The following is a 21,480-nucleotide window of genomic DNA, read 5'->3' on the forward strand; positions in this document are numbered from 1 at the left end:
GCTGACTTCCTGCCCTTTGGGCAGGGGGCTGGACTCGATGATCTCCCGAGGTCCCTTCCAGCCCTAATGTCTATGAAATCTATGAAATCTCACCATCCTGTGAGTATACTTGAAGAAGAACAGTAACTTCAGCCAGAGTACCTCTAGTTCTTTGAAGTGGTGCAGCTGGAGAGGTACAGTGATCCACTCTCCATCCCACATTTTTTAATCCTCATGTGATGGGCTTCCATGTATGAGGAAACCAAGGGAGGGCCATGGCTGTTCTGCCCCTTGTGCCCTTGTAGAGGAGCACATTGAGACATGGACATGGGCCTGGCCTTGACGGTTGCTGCTGCTTGGGAGAGAGTCCAATCTTTGCATATGGAGCACCGAAAGTAAGATTTACACAGACTACAACAACTTGTAAAACCACTATTGCTGATAGAAGTAACTGGTCCCCACCCTCCCACTTCCAGAGATACTATGTGAACAAATACATTAAAAACTGAGGTCCTCAGATACTACAGTAATCAGAGCCATATAAGGACTGTAAATAGAAGATATCAGTATTGTACTTCTCTCTGGTAGTAATTTTCCATTATTGTTTGCAACTGAAGATTTATGTGAAAATACTGTGCAAAAGAGGTAGGAAACATTTAATTGTGAGAATGAGACAGACCTTTGCACTAATTAAACATTTGGTTACAAATAAGGGGGAAATTGCTATGCAATTGTTTTGGTTCCTGCCTCCTTTAAGAATAATACAACATTATTAGAGGCAGTGGAAGAGTGCTGTCTGCCACTGATGTGATCGCTCCCCAGGAAGTGTATGTTTGAGATGCAAATCATGGGGAAGCCTCTGTGTGTCCAAGAAAATGTGGGGGTGGATCCAGAGGGCTGGGGTTTTATTGTTTTAACAGAATGTCTTGCAATATTAGCTTCAAATTCAATATTGCCTTCTACAAATAGATTTGACTTTATGGGAATTTTAAGGAAGGTTAAAATCATAAGTAAGAAGTTACAAATGTAGTATGTACAGAACAAAATGGCCACAGATCTCTGTCCAGCTCAGGATCACTGCCCACCCAACAGCCAGGTTGCTCAGTACAAGTACATATTTATGGCTGAAACACAAGTACAGAATCTGCAAAGGATTTCTCACTGTCTGCCAATCTACAGAGCACTACAGGGTCTCCTCCAAATCCCAGGGAGCGAAATGCCGAATCTACACAACAAAGCAGATGTACAGATGGATCAAAGTAAAGACATAGATGTACAGCTCTGAATGCCACCTCCTTTTGACAGCAGTCTGAACAACCTGGTTCTCTGCAGCAGCCCAACGAAAGCAGTATGCATGAGAAGGTTGGGAGGACTGTCAATGAAGTAAATGCCAGTGCACATCAGGCTGTGCTCTTCTATTTAAAAATGTGTTTTGTCAAAGGTATGGTACAGTAAATGAGAGCTTCAGCAGCCAGCAAGTGAAAAGATGCTGGGTCAATTGGTTCTGAGAGGAGCTGTGAACGGGAAGAGATTGCCCCAAACCACCACTGAGTTCAGCACTTAGGTCATTATCTATTTGAAATTGTGAATGTGTGGAGCCGGCAAAATTGCAAATGGTAACTTCTTCTGGTCAGAAATGGTGCAGATTCCATTCTACTCTTTTCAGGTGTTTGGGACAATGAACTGCAGTTGTTCCCAGGGACATCTCATCCTCAGCACTCTTCTTTCATCAAAAGACTTGTCCCTTCCTTCTGTTTTCAGGTAGGACTTTCTGAAACTAGAAACCCTCTTCCCTACTACACTACCCATGTTTATGCTACAAACTTTAGCTGACATGGCTCAATGCTAAGAGCTGCAATGAGATGTGTAAAATGCAACTTTGCCCATATGGTTGATTCCTCACTATGAACACTTTGCTAGTATGATATACAGAATAGCTATACCAGCCAAATCTGTCATATAGAGAATGGAACTGAGTCTTCCTGCTCTTCCCCAGTGAGGACACAGCTGTTCTTACTGATAGGTATGTCTGCAAGGATTGTACAGTTTTCTGCAATAGGGCTAGGGAGGGGGAAACAGGGTAAAAGTCAGTTCAGAAACTCAAAACCATAGATGCAACCACTGGGAGAGAAGGCAGCATCATGCTTCTCACAGCCATGTATTTTACTGATGACCCCTCCATGCAGTTGCAGGTTTTCAGTGTGTTTGTTCCTGGTTCTTCCCTTCTGCATTCCCCAACTGTTTTCATGTGCTTGTACTGGGGAAGGTGCAGATTTCCTAGTTATGACCTGTCTGCTGTCTAGTGGCTGATCTGGGGAAAAAAATCATTTTTTCCCCCAGTCCTGGTGGACCCAGCAATACCTGTATTATAGATGACACAGTTATACCAGTAAAGGCTCCATTGATGATCTCGCGTACGCTTGCTTGAGCAATACAAGCAAAATAGCTCTTTATACCAATTGTAATCACGGTAAACCAAGCCCATGCTGGCCAAGAAAGAGTTAGCTGCTGTAGGCTCAGTCAGCCCTACCTTGCTTCGCTCATAATAGGAACAATAAAGGGGAAGTTCTTTGTTGGGTTGGAGAGAGAGAGACTGTGTATGTGTGCAAGTAGGCTCTGTGAGAGAAAGCTTTGCTAAGGAGATGGGACCAGGCGAGGAGTTGATAAGGCGGAGCTGCCTGCCAGATGTTCCCTGAAAAGAGGTGGGCCTGACATAGGGATACAGTTCTGTTTTGTCTTGACTTATGTGTTAGGAAAGTGAAGATAGCCAAATAAAAACCTTTCTTCCTTTGCACTTGACTGGGAATTCACACTGAATATATGAAATGTTTATGCCAAAGTAATTGGTCTTTACAGTGATACCAAAAAGGACCAGAAGCATGACTGGACACTTTTATTACTTACTTGGAACTGGTATAGAATTAGCCCAGAAAAAAGGGGTAACACCAAATGGTTCCAAATTAAAGTGGTATAGGTATGGTGTCTGCAGCTTACTGTTGGTTCAAGGCAAATAGGATGCTTGCTGCCACCTAGTGATGAGGTACTGCAGTAGCTGTTTAGTGGCTAGGGACAGACATTCAAAATCTGGAGCCTGAACTGATTCAATCTTTGCAGTTAATCTAACCTGCCTGGACTGAACCAATGCACAAGTGAATAGACATTCCCTCTTGACTCGGAAAATGCAGGCACTTGCCTGCAGTGGCTCAGGCCAGAAGCCGGGGGGGCGCTAGAGCAAGCCCTTAGCTGCAGGGAAGCTGTGCTGGGTGGGGAGGGAGACATGGCCAGCTACAGTAGTGGCCTCAAATGACCTAGCCAGGGAGAGGGTTTAATTCCCTCCCTGTCCCACCAGCACGGACCTGAGCCAGCGTCTGCCTGACACTCCCCCTCGCTGCTGCAGTGGCAGGGACAGGGGCATGGCCAGGCATCAGCCAGCATGGCACCCTGAGGCAGAGGGGGCAGCAAGGGGATTTATTCCCCACTCCACCCCCTTTGCCTCCAGGGGACCACAGCCAGAGTCTGCCAGCCCTGAACGCTGCCTCTGCCAATCACTCCCTGCCCGGGGCTAGTGATGGAATAAGTTCCCTCCCTGCCGCCTCATCTAAGGAAGCCAGGCCAGCCAGCCTCTGGCTGTGCCCCTACATCTGCTGCTGGAGTGGTGAGGGGAGAGCAACCTTGATAGGGGCAGTACCCCATCATGATTTCCCAGGAGCACAAGCCCCTTCCCACTGGAGGGGCTGCGCTGCAGGCAGGGGCAGGAGTGGGGTAGGAAGACCTGCCACAGACTACATGGAACAAGCAGTGGCAGTGCAGTAGATGGGACTTGGAGAGCTATGGCCGCCCCTCCGAGCCCCAGTGCCTCTGCTTGCTCTGCACAGTCTGTGGCAGCTCTGCCCACCCTGGTCCTGCCCACAGCACAGCCCCTCCACCGGGATGAGGCTTGCGCTCCCAGAAAGCCATGATAGGGTGTGCTGCCCCATCAGGGTCCCTTCCCCCTTGCCACTCCAGCAGCAGGGGCAGGAGCATGACCAGAGGCCAGCCAGCATGGCCTCCTTAGGTGACGGGGCATAGAGGGGAGTTATTTTCCCCTTCCCTCCAGCGTCTGGTGAAGGGGGCAGGGAAGGAGCTTATTCCACCACTCGCCCCGCACAGGGATCAATTGACAGAGGCAGCAGTCAGGGCTGGGAGACCCTGGCTTCGGTACCCCAGGGGTAGAGCAGGTAGAGGGGGGAATAAACTGCCTTCCTGCCCCCTTTGCCTCAGGGGGCCATGCTGGCCAGCATCTGGCCAAACCCCCAGCCCTGCTGCTGCACAAGTGAGGGAGAAGCACTGGGTAGACCCCGGCTCCTGTCTGTGTTCGTGGGATGGGGGGGGCCTGGCCAGTTCATGTGAAGCTACTGCTGGGGCTGGCTACGCCCCCGCCACTGGAGCAGCGAGCAGAGAAATGCCTGGCAGGTCCGTGCTGGTGGGACAGGGGAGGGAGAAGGGAATAAATGTCATCCCTGCCCATTTCATTTTAGATGGGCCAGCATCTGGCCATGCTTCCACCCATGCTCCGACTAAGGAGCAGACAGGTGGGGTCAGCCCTGCTCCATTGGAGCAGACAGCACAGCCCCTCCCAGGGCTGCAGAGCATGCTGGGATGCTGGGGGATTTTGGTTCAACTTAAACTAGGAACTGTGTGCAGTTGCCCTGGGATAATTCGTTATCCATTCTGGATCTAGATGTAATTTATCTTAGCATGTAAAATCTATACATATTATAGCAGAATAAGCATGTTGTGTGTCTAGGTGCTCAATAGTAGCTTATCACAAGACCAGGAGCAATCTGGTGACATTGCTAAACTGCACCTCCACTAAGTTAGTTTGATGCAATAGCTACTACCATGGTGTATCTTTTTTTTTTTCCAAAGGTAGACAGAGCTTTAGATGCTGTACTGCTTCACAAGAGTAATGTAAAACAAAGCCATTTTTCACAGCTACAGAGAGACTGCAGAAGTGTGAACTGACTCATTCATCTCAATGGGATGTCCATGAATAAATAAGAACATTTCAGGGAGATGACCACAGCCTAACAAAATAGGTCTGAGACATGAACTCTTCTTTTCATCTCCGTAGTTGTTTTCTCCTGCTCCTTTCTTACAAAATTTACCCAAATCCCTGTTGTAGAATACCAGTTTTCAAGACAATCCCATTATGGTAGTGAGCTTTAGATCAATCTGAATATTGAAATCCATGCCTTATTAGCTGTGTCTAAGGGAACCCTGAACCTTATGACCCTAGATTTGCCATCTTTGCTCAAGGTCTTGTTGTAGCCTACTGGTTTACAAGACGATCTCCCTATACATGTGTCTAGTAGAGCACTTTGATTATTAGAATCAGCTTCTTGTAGCTAGGGAACTGTATCTGATGAACGCTCTGAACAAATTACTATAATTTGCACTACTAATTCTTTCCCAGCCATAATGCAGCACAGCAATATTATGATGGCATGATAGCACCATGATTATGATTTTATGAGGGTTTCAGAAAGGTCTATAAATATCCTGGGTTTTGTGTTACCATACCAGTTTTGAGTGCTTATTATAGTATGTATGCTGTATGCTTTCGTTATTTTATAGTGGTTGGAAAGGGATGTCATTTGAGCTCTGTAATAAGAGAGAGTTTCCTAGTGTCTAACATTTGTTTTCACAACAACAAAAAAACCCTGAGAGGAATTGATAGGCATGAAGGTTTGGGTTTTCAGATTTGATGAATAATGGTTGAAAATTGAAATTTTATTTTCTTTATTTTTCCTAAGTTTTTTTATAAACATAAGTTACTGTTTTCCCCAAGAACAGTATTTGGCTACCACTGGGCTCAGTGTTGCTAGTCCTTAGGAAAGGGTGTGTCTCAAGAGACGTATCAACCCTTTTGATGAAACTAAGGTTGATGTCATGTACAGCTACCTGTTTTTCTTTTATCATAGTTTGATTTCCAGGAAAATGGTGAGGAATATGTGACATAATTACATTATACCAGTGGTTCCCAAACTTTTGGTACCTGGGGCACATTTTTTCCTGGATTAAAACTGACAACAGATTTCACTCTTATACCCAAAAGGGGGTGTGCGTATTTTTCAAAACATGTAACATATTCCATTCCCCTGCCAAAGGAAATCATACCAATGCTGAGATGTACTGTTAAAAAATAACTCCATATCTTTTCTAAATTTCACAGAATCCCAGTTTAAAATCACGGAGCTAGATCTAAATTCAGAAAAGCTCTGGAGGGGCACCTTGTGGCTTAAACAGCTGAACATCACTAATCTATCTGGGACCACTTAAGAGTGGTGAGGGCAGGACCTCACCCTGCTGTGCCCTGCTCTTTTCACTGTTTGTACCCTCCATATCCCTGGTCTCTACCTCTGGGCAAGGGCAGCCCCTGCAGGATTTCACATGCTAGCCCCTGCAGCCTCTCCTGGGAGCGTGGGAGCAGTGGAGGGGATGAGCCAGGCTGCAAAGTGTGGCTCTGTCTGTGCACCCACTTGCCTACCCACTTGCAGCAGATTGTGCTTCTGGGAGCATGGTGGGGGCTGGCACAGAGGCTGCCTGGAGACAGAACACGGTAGGGAAAGCATTATCCTGATGCCATGATTTACTAGACTATTTTGTCATCCCTCTCCATTGGTGGTGCTCAAATCTTTTGGCCCTCTTGGTCAGATAAGTGACGGGGCTGGTCTGTGTGCTGGATTGGGATCTCTGCTGCCCTGCTTGGCTCCCTGATGCTCACACTGCCCAGCTGAGGTCCCTGCCACCCCGCCCCACCTTAAACAGCTTCCCTGCTACCCTGTACCATCCTGCTTGGCTTTCTGCCACCCACCTCTGCGCTCTGCTGCTTGCCTCAGCTCCTTGCCAGCCCACACCACCCATCTCTGTTCTCTGCCACTCCGTGCTGCCACGTTTAGCTTCACCCCACCTCAGCTGGCCCTATGCACTCAATCTTTCCAGGTCTGGAAAGTTGATGACAAGGGAGCGATAGTTAGCTGCCACCACTCCCTTGTGTCCAAATTTTCAGGCTCGTGGGCTGGATAACTTACCTTGCAAGCTGGATTTGGCCCCACAGGCCAGGAGTTTAGCACCCCTGCTCTATATAGTTAATGTTGTTTCTCTTGACAGTGCATCTGCAGGAGGCTCTGTCTGGCCATGGAATATATATGCCTACAGATTTTACACCATTTTGAAATACTAGCTCTTGAACTCTAATCTTTGCTGTCAGGGCAAAACTCCTGCAAAATGGGCTTTTGGAAGAGTGTGTGGTGGTCTAGAAAAATTCCTATTGACTTTCCTATGAGCTAAAACTTCTTACAACACCTTGAAAATTTAGCTCAACTGGAAAAAAAATCTTGATGTCAAATGTATGTTCAACAGCCCAAATTCAACTGTATGTCTACACATTACAACGGAAACAAAAAAACAAATTTGAATAAAGGAAAATATGCTATTAAGGACCAATTCTTCATAGCCCAATTGGCTGATATGAAGTGTAAAAAATATCATTACATGTTCAGTCAGTTGACTATGTGTATGATACAAAGCCCATCAAAGTGAGATGGGATCTTTCCATTGATTTCAGTGGATTTTGCAGTAGGTCTTGGACTTGATTGTATACAATGGGGTGTTTTTTTATTATTTGCCTTTCATGACCAGTTTTTACTTTCAGAAAAGTTTACATTTTTCTCTCAAAGTCAGTGGCAATGGCAAAGCTTCATGACAGAAGGATCTCTACATGCAGTTGCAGAAAGGATCCATACTACCAAGCTAACTACCAAGGCAGACAGATGACAGGATACTTTGTACGCATTTAGTTCATACCCAGCACAGAAATATTATATATAAATTAGGGCTGTATGAAGCTTCCATAGCTGATTCAATTCAGATGAGATTTGGCACAATTCAGGTAACAAATCTCCGAATCCAAATTGAATTGGGAGACCAAGTAAAATCTCCAAATTGATTCGAAGCATCTGAATCAATTTGGAAAAGCTTCAGTAAAGATTTGGCCGATTTGGAGATAGACTGAACAGGAAGCTGACAGCTGTCTCCAGCTGGTAAGTCTGTTGGTGTTGGGGGAGGTCGGAGGTAAGGGGCATGGAGGAGGGAGGGATTGGGGCTGGGAGAAGCTGCCAAGCCGGGGCGGGGGGGCACATTACTTGGGGGGCGCGGGATGCAGGTGCAGCAGCACTGGGAGCGGGGACTCTGCCCTGCTGCTGCTTGCCCAGCCTTAGCCCCCATGCCCAGCACTGCCACATCTGAATCTTGCACTCCTCCATGCCAGCTGACAAGTGGTGGCAGGGCACAGCCCCCACTCCCAGCACTGACACAGGTGTGGCACCGCTGGGCATTGGGGGGTTATGCCCTACTGCCACCTGGTGCAAGCCATGCCTAAATCGCACCACCCCCTCTCCCCTGCACTGGCTGGGCAAGTGGCAGCAGGGTATAGTCCCTATGGCTCCCCCTGCTAGGGCAGAGGCAAGCACAGCCAGAGCAGCCACGGGAGAACCCTCCATGGTTGCCCTGCCTGACCCTAGACCCAGCACTTATAAAAACAAACAAACCCTGCACTCACCAGCTCTGGCAGTGGTGACTGGGGGCTCTAGGCACTCGTGGCAGCAGGAATCGCACCCCCCCCGCCTGGCTTCACCTGTCAGCTGGAACCCAGCACTGTTCAGCCCCAGCGACCCCAGCTCCTAAACAGGCTGGGGCCGGGGGGGAGAATGGTGCCGGGCAGGGCAGCCATGGGGGCTTGTCCCGCAGCTCCTCCCAAGCAGGGAGGGGCAGGCACAGCCAAAGGAGCCTCGGGAGAACCTGCAGCCACCCAGCTGTGCCTGCCTGTCCCCAGCCAATCCAAATCTCTCGAATCAGTGCTGAATCTTCCAAACCTGATTCATCCAAATCGATTCAGGACAGTGATCTGAATCTCCGAATCCAATCATTATCCTCTAGATTGGCCTAATATGAATCGAATACTTCCTTAATTGCGCAGCCCTAATATATATTGGAAATAACTTTCTCCTGTCAGGAGGCTTAACTGATAACCTGTTTTATCCACATAGAAAGAAGAAATAACTGATCAATATACATAATTTGCTGTTAAATCTATGGAGGAAAAAATAGATCTGACCTAGTGCTGATTTTCTTTTCCTTTAGCTTTCAAACCCAGAACCAAAATCTCTTCTGTAGATTCATGATTCTGATACTTTATAATAATATTTATAATTACTTTCCAGTCATTCAAGCTGGCATTTAGTTTAATGGTCTTAACATTTAACCGGCTCCCACAGTCTTTGGTTGCTACTAATAAAGGTACCAATTCTTCAAGTGGTTTATATCTAGAATCAATAGGAGAGTTGTGTATTGATTTGCAAAATAAACTCTATCAATACCACCAGATGGCCTGAAGAACCACCAAAGGGACTAGAAACTTAATTTGTATCAAATTAAATTTCTGCGTCTAAAGTACAGAGCACGCTCTCCAGAAAGACAGCAGGCCTGTAGAAGACAGGTTTTCTCTGTTTGCAGAATGTTATTTCCCTACGACTAGGGCCAATATTACTTTTTTTAGTTACCTGAAGTCTGGTCAGATAACAGATGCTTAATCTTTGTGAATGCTCAGCTTCCAATTACCATAGCATTTCTAAACCTTGTTCTTTCAAAAACAGAAATCGAAATAATATAAGGAAACTAGCTTTCTTCCTGCTCAGTGGAAACCTTTGTGTTCATACCATACAGAATTTGTCATGCATTCCTAGTAATATCAGTGGTACCTAACCATATCCAAGCGTATAGCTATCTAATGGGTTGAGGCAGGGGCGGGCAATTATTTTGAGCAGAGGGCCACTTACTGAGTTTTGGCAAACCATCGAGGGCCGCATGACAGACAGGCAGATAAATATACATTTTAAAAAATTTTTTAGGGGCCCCGTGGGCCTGGCAGGCCGCATTTTGCCCACCTCTGTATCAGTGAAGAAATACCCTTCAGTAGCTTAAAAACATCATTTTTCTTCCAAAAAAAGTCTTGATTTCCACTTGATTAAACACAAGCCTGACTTCTGTAGCTTTTCTGTGTATTTTTGCCCATCCGTAACTGTTTCATGGTCTCTGTCACAAAACAACTTTAAAAGTAAAATGTGTTATTCACTGGGATTTCAGCAGCCTCCACTCATTGTATAAAAATCCTCACGCTTTAGACATAGCGCTGCTTTATTCTGTAGTAGTCTTCTGCCTTTAGGTCTTCTTCACATACCTAATCACTTGTCAGGTGTCACCCATTGGTTTTGTTTTTCCTTCATATAATTTCATTCTCTTCTTCTCTCCAGTGTGCAGCTGAGCTCCTTGCTCTTTCACTAATGGTCCATATTGACCTGCCTCCTCTTCTAATTACTCACCTAGTTTTTCCCAAGCTATATTTTGACCAGGCTCGGTAAAAATCAACAATAACCTTTCCCCCCCAAAATGGATTTTTTATTTAAATCAGTTTTTTTATTTAATCATATGTTTTGATTTTTTTAAGGTGATTTTTTTAAATAAACCTACATAAAGATAGTTTTAATTTAAGATATGCTAAAGATCAAAAATATCATCATGGAATTGGGATTTTAACTTCTAATTATATACTATTTGAGACAATATATTCTTTAACCTTTTTAGAAAATGTTATAGATAGGTCATAACAGACCATGGACTATATTAGGGGCCCAACCTTATGGGGTTCCCAGAAGCTTCTCTGTGGATTAGTAAAGATTAAAGAAAAGCATTCTACCCAGTAGGGTTCAGTGCTCAGTCTGGAAGATCCCATTAAGCATCTCTGTGATGCTTAGTTTCAGTTCTCAAACTGTGGATTTGTGTCTTCAGTGATAACATCCTTGTTAATAGCAGTATGTGGAGATGAGAGATAACAGACCTGATTACCCACCCATCACCCTACTGTCTATCTGCAAGTTCGTGTACACCGAGTCAAGCCCTTACCTTTGTCTAAAAGTGCAAATTTCAAGAAGTTAAATGAATAAAGGATATCAAACAACAATAATGCACTTTTTGCAGAAAAAATTATTAGATTGAGGCTTCCTGATTAATGTTTTAAATTGATTTGATTTTAAACAAATCCACTCTGTATTTGACTCTTTAGTTTCCTTCTTTCCAAGTGAATAAGATCCTAGTTCCGGTTACTCTTGCCTCAGCTGGCATTCTCAGTCACAGTGCAGCTAAAAGCTGCAACATTCATTTCTGTTTCCGGGCTTAAAATTAATTCAGGATGGGTGGAGAACAGGACAGTAGTAATTGTTTTTACTCATGTTACTTGTTGAAGTATTTTTTTGCTATGGGCAAAATGAAGCTAAAGTCTGTGTCCCCACAAGCAGGGGTGTGCAGTTGCCATGAGGAAAAAAAGCAGCACAAATTTGTGCTACTGCTTTTAGCCCTAGTGCACACCCCTGCACATGGGCTTAGCCCAGGGAAAAATGTTCCAGGTGGGGTCAGGGGGGCTGGGGCCAGTACCTGGGCTGGCTCTAGCAGCCTTACCTGGGGGCCTTCTGGGGCTCCAGCAGCAGCAGTCCAGGTGTGGGGAGCTCTGGTCTGCCAGGCTCCTATTCTGTGTGGTACATGCTGCTGGCATGTGCACCACCTCGCTATTTTTCTGAGAGCTTTTTTCTGATACCAGGATTTCCTTCTGGTTGAACAAAAATACACCATGGAAAACCAAATCATGTGCGCGGGGTGCATTTTGCAAATGCACGTGCATACTTGTGTGGACATGGCCAAAAGTCTATTCACAAAATAGGAGTACATATCTTTGCACCACACTTGACCCAAAACCACACTGAGAGAGACTTTTTCTGACATACATCCACTGGCCAAAAGGCTCATAGGTCAAATCTGTGAATGTAATGGCCATTATGTTTACAATGGATTAGTACTTGCAGTTTGAAATCTCTTGTGCACCCCAACACATTAGCAAAAGTGAATGGGCAGGCCTGTGTGTGTGACCATCAGTTTAAAGGTAGAAATGTACATTAAATTGAGTAATCAGCCTGTACTTGTATCAGATGAAGAGATTGGCATGTTGAAGAAAAGCCTTCAGACTACCAAAAAGAGATACTGCTGTCTTATTTTGATCATTTTAAAAAATGTCCTGTGTATTAAAGCAGGGCCACATGTGTCCCATAAGGGGCCAGCACATGCCTGGCAAACCCCTGAAACATCCTCTCCCATTGCCACGTGGGGCAGGAATGCCCATGCGGGGGCTGTGTGCTGCTGACACTGCCTGCATGGCAGGAGATAGGAAATTGCAAGAGCCTGCATTACAGCATATGGTAGTGCAGCATGTGGGCTTCAGTCCCACTGAAGCTGGATGACCGTGTTTTGAAGCATAGGCTCTCAAGTGCACATTTAGCGATCCATGCAGCTCCTTACCAATGTTCCCATGACTGATTGCAAGCATAGGGCTGGGAGGAATGTAGTATTAAAGCTGTTCAAAACATTATCATCAGATGTTTTTAAATAAAATACTCGTTTCTTTTTTAGAAGAATTTTTTTTTGCAAAAACAGTCTGCTTTCCACAGTTATTCCATTGTGCGCAGAAAACTGAACCAATGAAAACTGAAAACAATTACTTCAAAGCTGAAATACTTGGTCCACACACCGAAACATGTTGATTTCAATATGATTCATAGGAGATGTAGATCAGATGTCTGACATCCTTCTTCTCATCTCTGATGTTCCCCAGCTAGACCACATCTGACATGATACACTTGGGACAGCCTCTGTCAGCAGTTGTCAAATCCAGGTATCATGGAAAACCCTTTTCCGATGCAGAATAATTCAGCAGTCTGGGTAAAAAATAAAAAGCCAGCATTTCAGTTTTAAAATACTGCTTCGTGCCTTACACTTGCATTCTCCTCTGTAGGCTGGACTCCTTGCTTGGACTCCATCTCTTACCAGGCACAACAGTCTTCCTTACTGGTCAAGGAGGGCAATGGATGAAGGGCTACTGTTCAACCAGACTGAGTTCACTCTGCACAGGAGGAGGGTGAGAGAATGAGGCACCACAGCTGCATTACTGATTTAAAATACTATCAGGTTTGATATTTTGCCAAAAGTAGACATTTTCTGTGGAATTCAACCTGCATTTTTGGCCAGTTCTACCCACGATATATGAAGCTGAAAGGTGATAATGGAGGATCTTTGCCAGTGTCTCAGTTAGCTTCCTTTAATGAAATTTTAGGCATTAGGCAGTCTGATTCCTTTCAAAGACCCTTTGAAGTTCCTGGAAAATTGTTATGAAAGCTCAATGCAGATGTCAATACCATCTTTTTTTCTACTCAGAAATGGAGTTTGGGGATTTTGAGCTGTTTTAGCTTAGCAGTTTCATTTCTGTCACAGGATTGCTCATTGGTGGTGCATAGGGGGTGCATGTGCACCACCTGAGATTGGCAGTGCATCTCCTGAGAGAAGTGCTGCTGGCAGTGCCTGCGGGTGGTCGTTGCTTGCCACCTCCCGGCGTCTATGGGCAGCCACATCTCTCAATGGGCTACCATCGATGAAGAAGTGCAGCACTGGGTCAACTGCACCAGTGCTGCCTTCTTGAAGCTGCGTCAACATATCTTTGAAAATAGAGATCTTTGGAAGTCTGTGAGAGTCCTGGTTTACAAAACTGTCATGCTGACCACCCTCCTATACTGCAGGGAAACCTGGACCATCTACCAATGCCACATTAAGACCCTTGAGCGCTTTCATCAGTAGTGCTTGCATCGAATCCTGGAGATCAAATGGAAAGCCTTCTGGACCAGTGCAAGCGTCCTCCATAAATCTGCGTCCACCAGTATAAAAACCTTGCTCTTGAGAAATCAACTCTGATGGATGGACCACTGCGTCTGGATGTCCAAAAACCACCTCCCTCACCAGATTCTCTTTTCCCAGCTCTCTGTTGACCAACGCTCAAAGGGAAGCCAAAGGAAATGGTACAAAGACACACCCAAGGTCACCCTCAAGCACGGAGGCATCAACACCAATGGCTGGAAGGAGCAAGCTGCTGATCATTCGGTGTGGCACCACCTGATCCACCAAGACGCACACACTTCAAGGCCCAACGACTTGATAATGAGGTGGAACAGCAGCAGTGGAGGAAGGAGAAGGAGACTAACCCAGGGCTGTGAATCCCACTCCCCCGTGCAACAACATGCCCCCATTGCCAAAGAATGTATGTATCCAGAATTGTGCTCCTCAGTCACCTGAGGACCCACCCAGCCTGGTGGATGTCATCCTTGACTCCGAGGGACTACCAGCGATGATCCACATGATCCCTTATGCCCCAAAAAACCACAGAAAAGAAGAAAAAGAAACAGTTGACCACCAGATAGTGATTGCAGTAACTAGCTGTGCTGTCTGTATCATGGGCACTTTAAGATGGTCATTATCCTTGAACAGAACTGGGGAAATAATAGATTTTTTTATTTTGGTGGCCAAACTGAAAAAATCAGTTGAGGTTGATTGAAATGGGGGGGAGGGGGAGTTTTTTAGTGAAACAAAAAACATATCCCCAAAAGTGTGTTTTCATTTAATATAAAAATGGTCATTTAACCTGGTATGAAATCTTCATCTTTGGTTTATTATTTTTGCCATTTTTTTCCTTTTAATTCAGGTACATTTTTATATGAAAAATGCTATTTTTAAATTGGAAGTCAAGATTTTGGAAACAAAATGTTGCAACATTTCCAAAATGAAGTGGATCATACTGATGTAAAATAGTTTGACTTTTTAAAAAAATACTCCCAGGATTTTTTTGCTCAAAACCAAAAAACCTGAATTTGTGATAAATGTAGCCCTCCTAAAAACTAAAATTTTAGCAAATTTATTATATATATCAAAATGAATTTAGATCTCTCTGTAATATAGCAAACCATATTGATTCCTAATGTAATTCTGAAAAGGTCAGTTATAGAAGTGGTCAGTTTGGCCCAATGTATTGCTTCATGTATGAAACTACAGTGCATTTCCTGAACTGGTTTTTTGCTGTAACAAACAGTCTATAGTTTGTTTTTAAACAGAGACCCAAAAAGGAAAAATATGGTATGGCTGAATTCAAATTAATATCTTTACTGTGTGGGTTTTAAAGTTTTCCCTTCTAGTATACTACATGAAATTGTTTTAGTGTCAGTTGATACATTTTTTTAAAGTTTCAAAAGAAAGTAAAATATGAGACCGTTTTTGCCAAAAGATAAGAATTGAGCTTCAGCTCAGGATGAAAAAGATGACATGAAACAGCTTCAGCAAAATATCTTTCTGGTTCAGTGGTCTGTGTTTTCCACTATTTACAATTCATAATGGATTTCCTGTCATACGTGTTTGAGTATCATTGTAGAGTCTTTGCTTCTAGGCATCCACCTCTCGAAATATGAGCTCAAATGGTAATTTTAATTGAGAAGAGATATTAAGCTGATGCACTCAGGCTCCAGCTATTAAATCTAAGGCAAAATTCAGTGAACACAGAGTGGAATCTTGAGAAGATATCACACCACATTGCTACTGTTGCAAATGTAGTTTAGAGAAAAATATCGTAATTACCTATGGGCCATAAGTTTCACTCTGCTCAGTGAAAAATATGTGGAGGTCTCCATATCTTCTCCACCTGCTTGCCTTCTTCCACCTTTGTATGTCCCTACCTCCTTGCGGCCAACCTCCCCCATTTGTGAGGTTCCAGATCCTTGAGTACTGTCACCTTTTCTTATTCTCCTCAATATACAATCCAGGAAGTTACCTTATGCAGTCTGCATTCTGTCTACCCCACTGTTCTGCAGACCATCTGGGTACTGCTTCTCACTACCTGTCAGCCCTTACATGCCCATGGTATGGAGATCCAGACTTGTACCTAAGGTGAAAGTTATACAGAGAACAAGTATCAAAACTAAGCTTTAGGGTATTTGACCAATCAAAGTTTGGTCAACTGACTGGTCAAATATCAGTCAAAAACTGTGAAAAAGTCCCGATAGGTCCAAATAATACACAGAAAAAATGCACATTTACCATTAAGAAATGTATCAAAAAGAAATAAAGTCATATTTCTGTCAAGAAAACGACATAAAAAATGTAGTTCCTTTGTAAAATTGCTATAATCTTTGAACAGTCAAAAATATACTGTTAATTAACCAGTCAGTTGACGATATTTGACCAGTCAATTGACCAGCTTACTGACCCTACTAAGATTAGAACACAAAAGATTCACATTTCCAAGCTTGCATATAAATTAGTTCTTAAAGATTTTAGGGAGTTGCTGTGTGAAAGCAAATGTGTCCATGCTGGGAGTGGCAGTAGCAGAAAGTTAAAGGCTAAGTACATATAGTCAAAGCCCAAGGAAGAATTGATTCAATCTGCATAGGTTCCTCTAAACTACATAGATTGAACCAGTAACAAACAGAACAGATGTTTATTTCTGAGATGGAAAAAGGCAGGCGGAGGCCTGCACTGGCCCAGGCCAAAAGGAAGAGGGCACTAAAGCAGCCTCCCAGGCTGCTGGCCATCACCGGGCGATCCCTGATTGGCTGTCTGGTGCATGCCCCCAACACCTTGTTGTCCTCCTGCAGGGGGGAATAGTCCCCCCGTTCCTAGCTGTTCCCAAGCTGGGTATCTGCACACATGTGGGAGCTCCAGGCTCCTCGGGGTTTCCCTCAGCAGGCCTGGTATTCCCCAAGCCCTGCTCTGCCCAGCTGTGGGGGTGGATGAGGGTAATTCCCTTTCCTCCTGTGCAGCCAGGCCAGGTCAGTAGAAGTCACTGACGCACTGGGTGAGGAGAGGGAAAGGAGTTCCCCTCCCAGGGCCAGCCCCTGAGTCCTTCTGGACTGGGATATGATTCCCACTTGGTATGGCTGAGCCAGTGAGTCACTGAGGCCCAGTGGGGAAGGAAACTCCCCACCCCAATCTCAGGCCTTAGAGCTGGGGGGAGGGGGTCCTATGTCCCTGCCCAGTGGGGCTGGCTCCATAGAAAGAAGTATTGGCCCTGCCACCCAGCACAAGTCCCTGAGGCTGCTCACTGCATTCTTCTGGCTATTGCTGGTGCTGGGCTCTGAAGGAGGCTTTTGCCAGGCAGCAGAGCCCAATCGGAGCTCCCTGTATGGGATATGCCTGTCCCTGCTGCTGCCTGGCTTAAGCTCCCCAGGCTTAACCTGATTCATTCTGCTGGAGCCTGGCAGCAGCAGCAGCCAATGAGATGCACTGGGAAGCTCAAAGGCTCGTGCCAGGTGGCAGGGACAGTTGTGCTCCTTAGAAGCCAGGGAGGAAGCCCCTCACCATGCAAACTCCCCATGCTGGCTTGGAGCCAGAGCCATGTGGCAACGGGACTCTGTTCCTGCCTCCCCTCAGCAGGTCAGAGGCAGAGACTTGCAGGGGGCAGAGCTGTGCAGGAGGCCCAGCCTGGAGGGTGAAGGGTAAGGACTCTTGTGGCATGACTCCTTCCCACCTCCACAGGCAGACCCCAGCTGGAGGGGAAGGGGAGCCCAGGTCAGGTAGAGGCCTCCTTTGACCTGCCTGCCCCTGCTTTGTGACAGCTCAGGGCACGGCCAGCCCAGCTGGCCAGAGCACAGAAGCACTGGCAGAGGATAGCCTGCCTGCCCACAAAGGTTCCTGGGATGCTGGGGGACTGTGACCTAACTCGAGTCAGGAGGGAATCTGGGACAGAAGTTACATAAACTGGTTTAACCTAAATCAGTTAAACCTGATACTGCATCTTAAACTGGGTTCAACCATTTTGAAACTGGCTTATGTGCACTGAAATTCTGTTCTGTTAGAGATTTAAACCATTTTCCAGTCACTTGAAGTGGTTTATATGTAATTTCTGTCCCTAGCCAAGATGAACATCTTGGCTAAGTACAGACAGTCATAAAGCCCAAGGCTGAATAGATGCAATCTTTGCAGGTTAGTCTAAGCTGTGTAGATTGAACCAGTAATTAAGTGGACAGACATTCGCTTTTGATTCTGGAAATGCAGCCACATGCCTGCAGTGGTTGAGGCCAAAAGATGAGGGGTTCTAGAGCATGCCTCCCTGCTCAGCTTGGGCCAAGGCTAGCTTACCCACCCTATGATGGGGGGTTGGCGTAGGAGGTGAAAAGCATCCTGGGCTGCTGAGAGACTGAGAGTTAAGTTGAATCTGGAGGGGATCTGGGACAGAAGTTCAATAACTCAATTTAACCTAAATCAGTTAAGTCTGATACTACATCCACCCATCTTAAACTGGGCTTAGACATTTTGAAACCAGTTTATATGCACTGAACTTCTGTTGTGTTACAAATTTGAACTCTTTTCCAATCTCTTACACCGGTTTGTGTACACCCTTGCTGTTGTAAGAGTGGTTCTCTTGGCCAAAGCTAGCTAGTTAGTTGATTTCTCTGAGCTTGAACTGCATTCACTGCAAACCCTCCAGGGCACTCAGTGATGCTCAAGAACACACCTGTCAGCTTCATATTCTGACCTGCACAAAAAGGAGGAAGGTGGGGAATCATTATGCCAACCTGAGTTAGACTGTCAGCAAAGCCTGCATCAAGGAGCTGTGAAGCAATAAGAGGTGTTTGGGGGATATAAGGACTGACATTGGGAGGAAGATTTTTTTAATGAAGGGAAAAGGACTATAGCCCAGCACTGATGATGACATGGATATAAAATGTCTAGTGTTTTTTGCTCCTCGTATTGCATTTGTCTTCTCCAACATAAGGGCATTGCCTTTGAGACTTTTAATGAATAAGTTTTCTTCATTTCCCATATCCCAGGCTCTTTATGCATTTAATATCCTGCACTTACTGAGAGGGGACAAATTAGATGCGCATCTTACTCAAAGTGCTATTTTTTGTTTCCTCAATATGTCTACTTCAGCTTCGTTGAACTGCAAATTAGTCACTTACTACACTTTTCTAGAGCCTATTCAAACTGCAGCAAACACATTCAAGGGACTTATTTCCTCTATTTAGGACTTGCTTATTCAGTGTTAATTCTTTATAAACAGCCTATTACAGCAACTTTGCCTTATCAATGTTGTCCTGTTAATCTAAATGAAATGGGATTTGCAGACTGGAAAGAAAAAGAGAACAAGGGTATATTTGTAAAGATACAACAGGGCAGGAGACAGGACTGCATGGTAACTTCTTTACTGCTCCAACATAGAACCAAGCTGTTGAGCAGAACGTGGAGAGATGAGAGGGAAAGAAAGAAAACTTAAGCAGTGCACCAGCATGTGCCTTAATCTGTTCCTCACTGAAGTTGGTGGGAGTCTTTCTATTGCCTTCATTGAGTTTTGGATCAGACCTACAAGGCAAAACAGAGAGGGTAAGTGAAATGAGTGTAGTGACTCTGAATATCAGACCTCATCCAAGGCACACAGAGAGATAAAAAACGAGTAAGACGAGACTGAAGCTTAGCTTCTCAAATAAACACCACTTCTCTTCACATTTCACCTCTCATTTCAGTTTTCCTCTAGTCAAAGACATGTTGATACTTCGCATTTGTAACCTCTTGATCCCTTTTAGCACTGGAGCAGTAGGGATTGTGAAAATCAAAAAGAAATCCCAGGTACTGTCTTGGAGCTGAGCTGCACCACAAGGATTCTGTGATAGTTCTGCCTTGCAGGTGACAAAACTCTGAGGCTGTAACTAATAGCTTATGTTACTTAACTGCTCTGTTTTGTTTCCTAGGGTTTGGCATGACCACCCCAGCCACCGTTGGAGGCAAAATTTTTCTGATATTTTATGGCCTTATAGGATGTGCAGGGACCATTTTGTTCTTTAACCTGTTCCTGGAACGCTTGATCACGGTCATAGCCTACGTCATGAAATCTTGCCATGAGAGACAGCTAAGGAGAAAAGGGGTCCTTCCTCACGATGGCCAACGAGGTTCAGGGAACTCTGAGGTGGACAGCTTGGCAGGCTGGAAACCTTCTGTGTACTATGTCATGCTCATTTTATGCATAGCGTCACTTATTATTTCCTGTTGTGCCTCTGCAATGTACACACCAATTGAAGGATGGAGTTATTTTGACTCACTCTACTTTTGCTTTGTGGCCTTCAGCACAATCGGTTTTGGTGACTTAGTCAGCAGCCAGAATGCACAGTATGAAAGTCAAGACCTCTACCGGTTTGGCAACTTTATCTTCATACTCATGGGGGTTTGCTGTATCTACTCTTTATTTAATGTGATCTCTATTGTCATCAAACAGTCTATAAATTGGATATTGAAAAAGATGGATTGCCGGTGCTGCCACAGATGCCAAAGAAAATTTTTTAGGTCACGGAGGAACGTGGTGATGCCAGGGAACGTTCGGAACCGGCGAAACATCTCCATTGAGACCGACGGCATCAATGAGAGCGACACAGATGGTCGTCGGCTGTCTGGCGAGATGATATCTATGAAAGATTTTTTAGCTTCCAACAAAGTTTCACTGGCCATCATGCAAAAACAGCTGTCAGAAACTGCCAATGGGTATCCCAGGCAAATGAGCTCGAATTCTAGACAAAATGGATTCTCTGGTGGGATAGGAGCCCTGGCAATTATGAATAACAGGCTGGCAGAGACAAGTGTGGATAGGTAAAATGAAAAGCAATGAGAAATACTTTGAGATGTGTGGAAATCAGTAGGAAGTGAATGTCATCAGAGAGGCAGAGCAAACTGAGTAGGACACGTTCGGTCAGAGGATCTCTCATTCTTTTTAAAGTTTTTTTGGTGGAGGAGGGATTTCCATTGGTATTCTTTGCACTGCTCAGATTGCTACTCTCTGTTCTCCCATTCTTTCTGTTCCACAAACAGGGCACAGAAGACAATATGACCAATAAAACATAATGGAGCCCCAAAGAAATCTTCTGCAGCTGATTTCCTGCATTTATGCTAAATTAAGATTGAGGGATAAGGAATTTATGGCCTTGGGAGAAATTACCTTTCACTTCTCCAGAATTAAATTCTTTAATTCACAAATTGTAATTAATTCTATAATTCATTTTATTTTTTGTCCCATTTGCTTTGGACCTGACTTCTGAATGTACCACGTCTGGGACAGAAACAGAAACCGTTGTAAGCCTTATTCTGTGATGTCTATGCTATTGCACTCCTATTTTAAGTTAGTGGAAAACAAACACATCTCACTTCTCTAAATGGATTCCTGTTGTGAAACACTATAATTGTAAAGTCAACTTCTGCCATGAAATGTATTACTGTAAATCAGAAATAGTTCCATCAAAGTCAATAGAGCTCCTCTGGAATTACACTGGTCTAATTGAGAACAGAATTTGACCCCAGAATGTCATTCAGTGTTCCCGTTAAAAGGACTCGTCAAAGGTAGTAAAATCAAGATTTGATCTACTTTTCCTTGCTGATGTCTGTTTCCAAAGGACGTGACCAACCTTTTCTAAGTTATTTTTTCTTCTATAATTGAATGAATATAGTTTCCTTTAAAGCAATTAAATTAAATTGAAACTAGCCATATAGACAAGTCTCACAGGT

General features: G+C 44.6%; 1 protein-coding gene across 1 annotated transcript in view; it reads left to right on the forward strand.

The window, feature by feature from the left end:
• The window catches only part of KCNK13 (potassium two pore domain channel subfamily K member 13), a 156,325-nt gene extending 135,221 nt beyond the window's left edge, over positions 1–21,104 (forward strand). The window contains exon 4 of the mRNA XM_019551142.1: positions 19,683–21,104. Within this exon, the coding sequence (XP_019406687.1) occupies positions 19,683–20,575 (893 nt within the window). The 3' untranslated portion in view covers positions 20,576–21,104. The remainder of the gene's footprint in view (positions 1–19,682) is intronic.
• The last annotated feature ends 376 nt before the right edge of the window (positions 21,105–21,480 follow it).

Source organism: Crocodylus porosus, unplaced genomic scaffold (assembly GCF_001723895.1).
Source record: "Crocodylus porosus isolate Cpor-Errol unplaced genomic scaffold, CroPor_comp1, whole genome shotgun sequence".
In the NCBI taxonomy this organism is placed as follows: Eukaryota; Metazoa; Chordata; order Crocodylia; family Crocodylidae; genus Crocodylus; species Crocodylus porosus.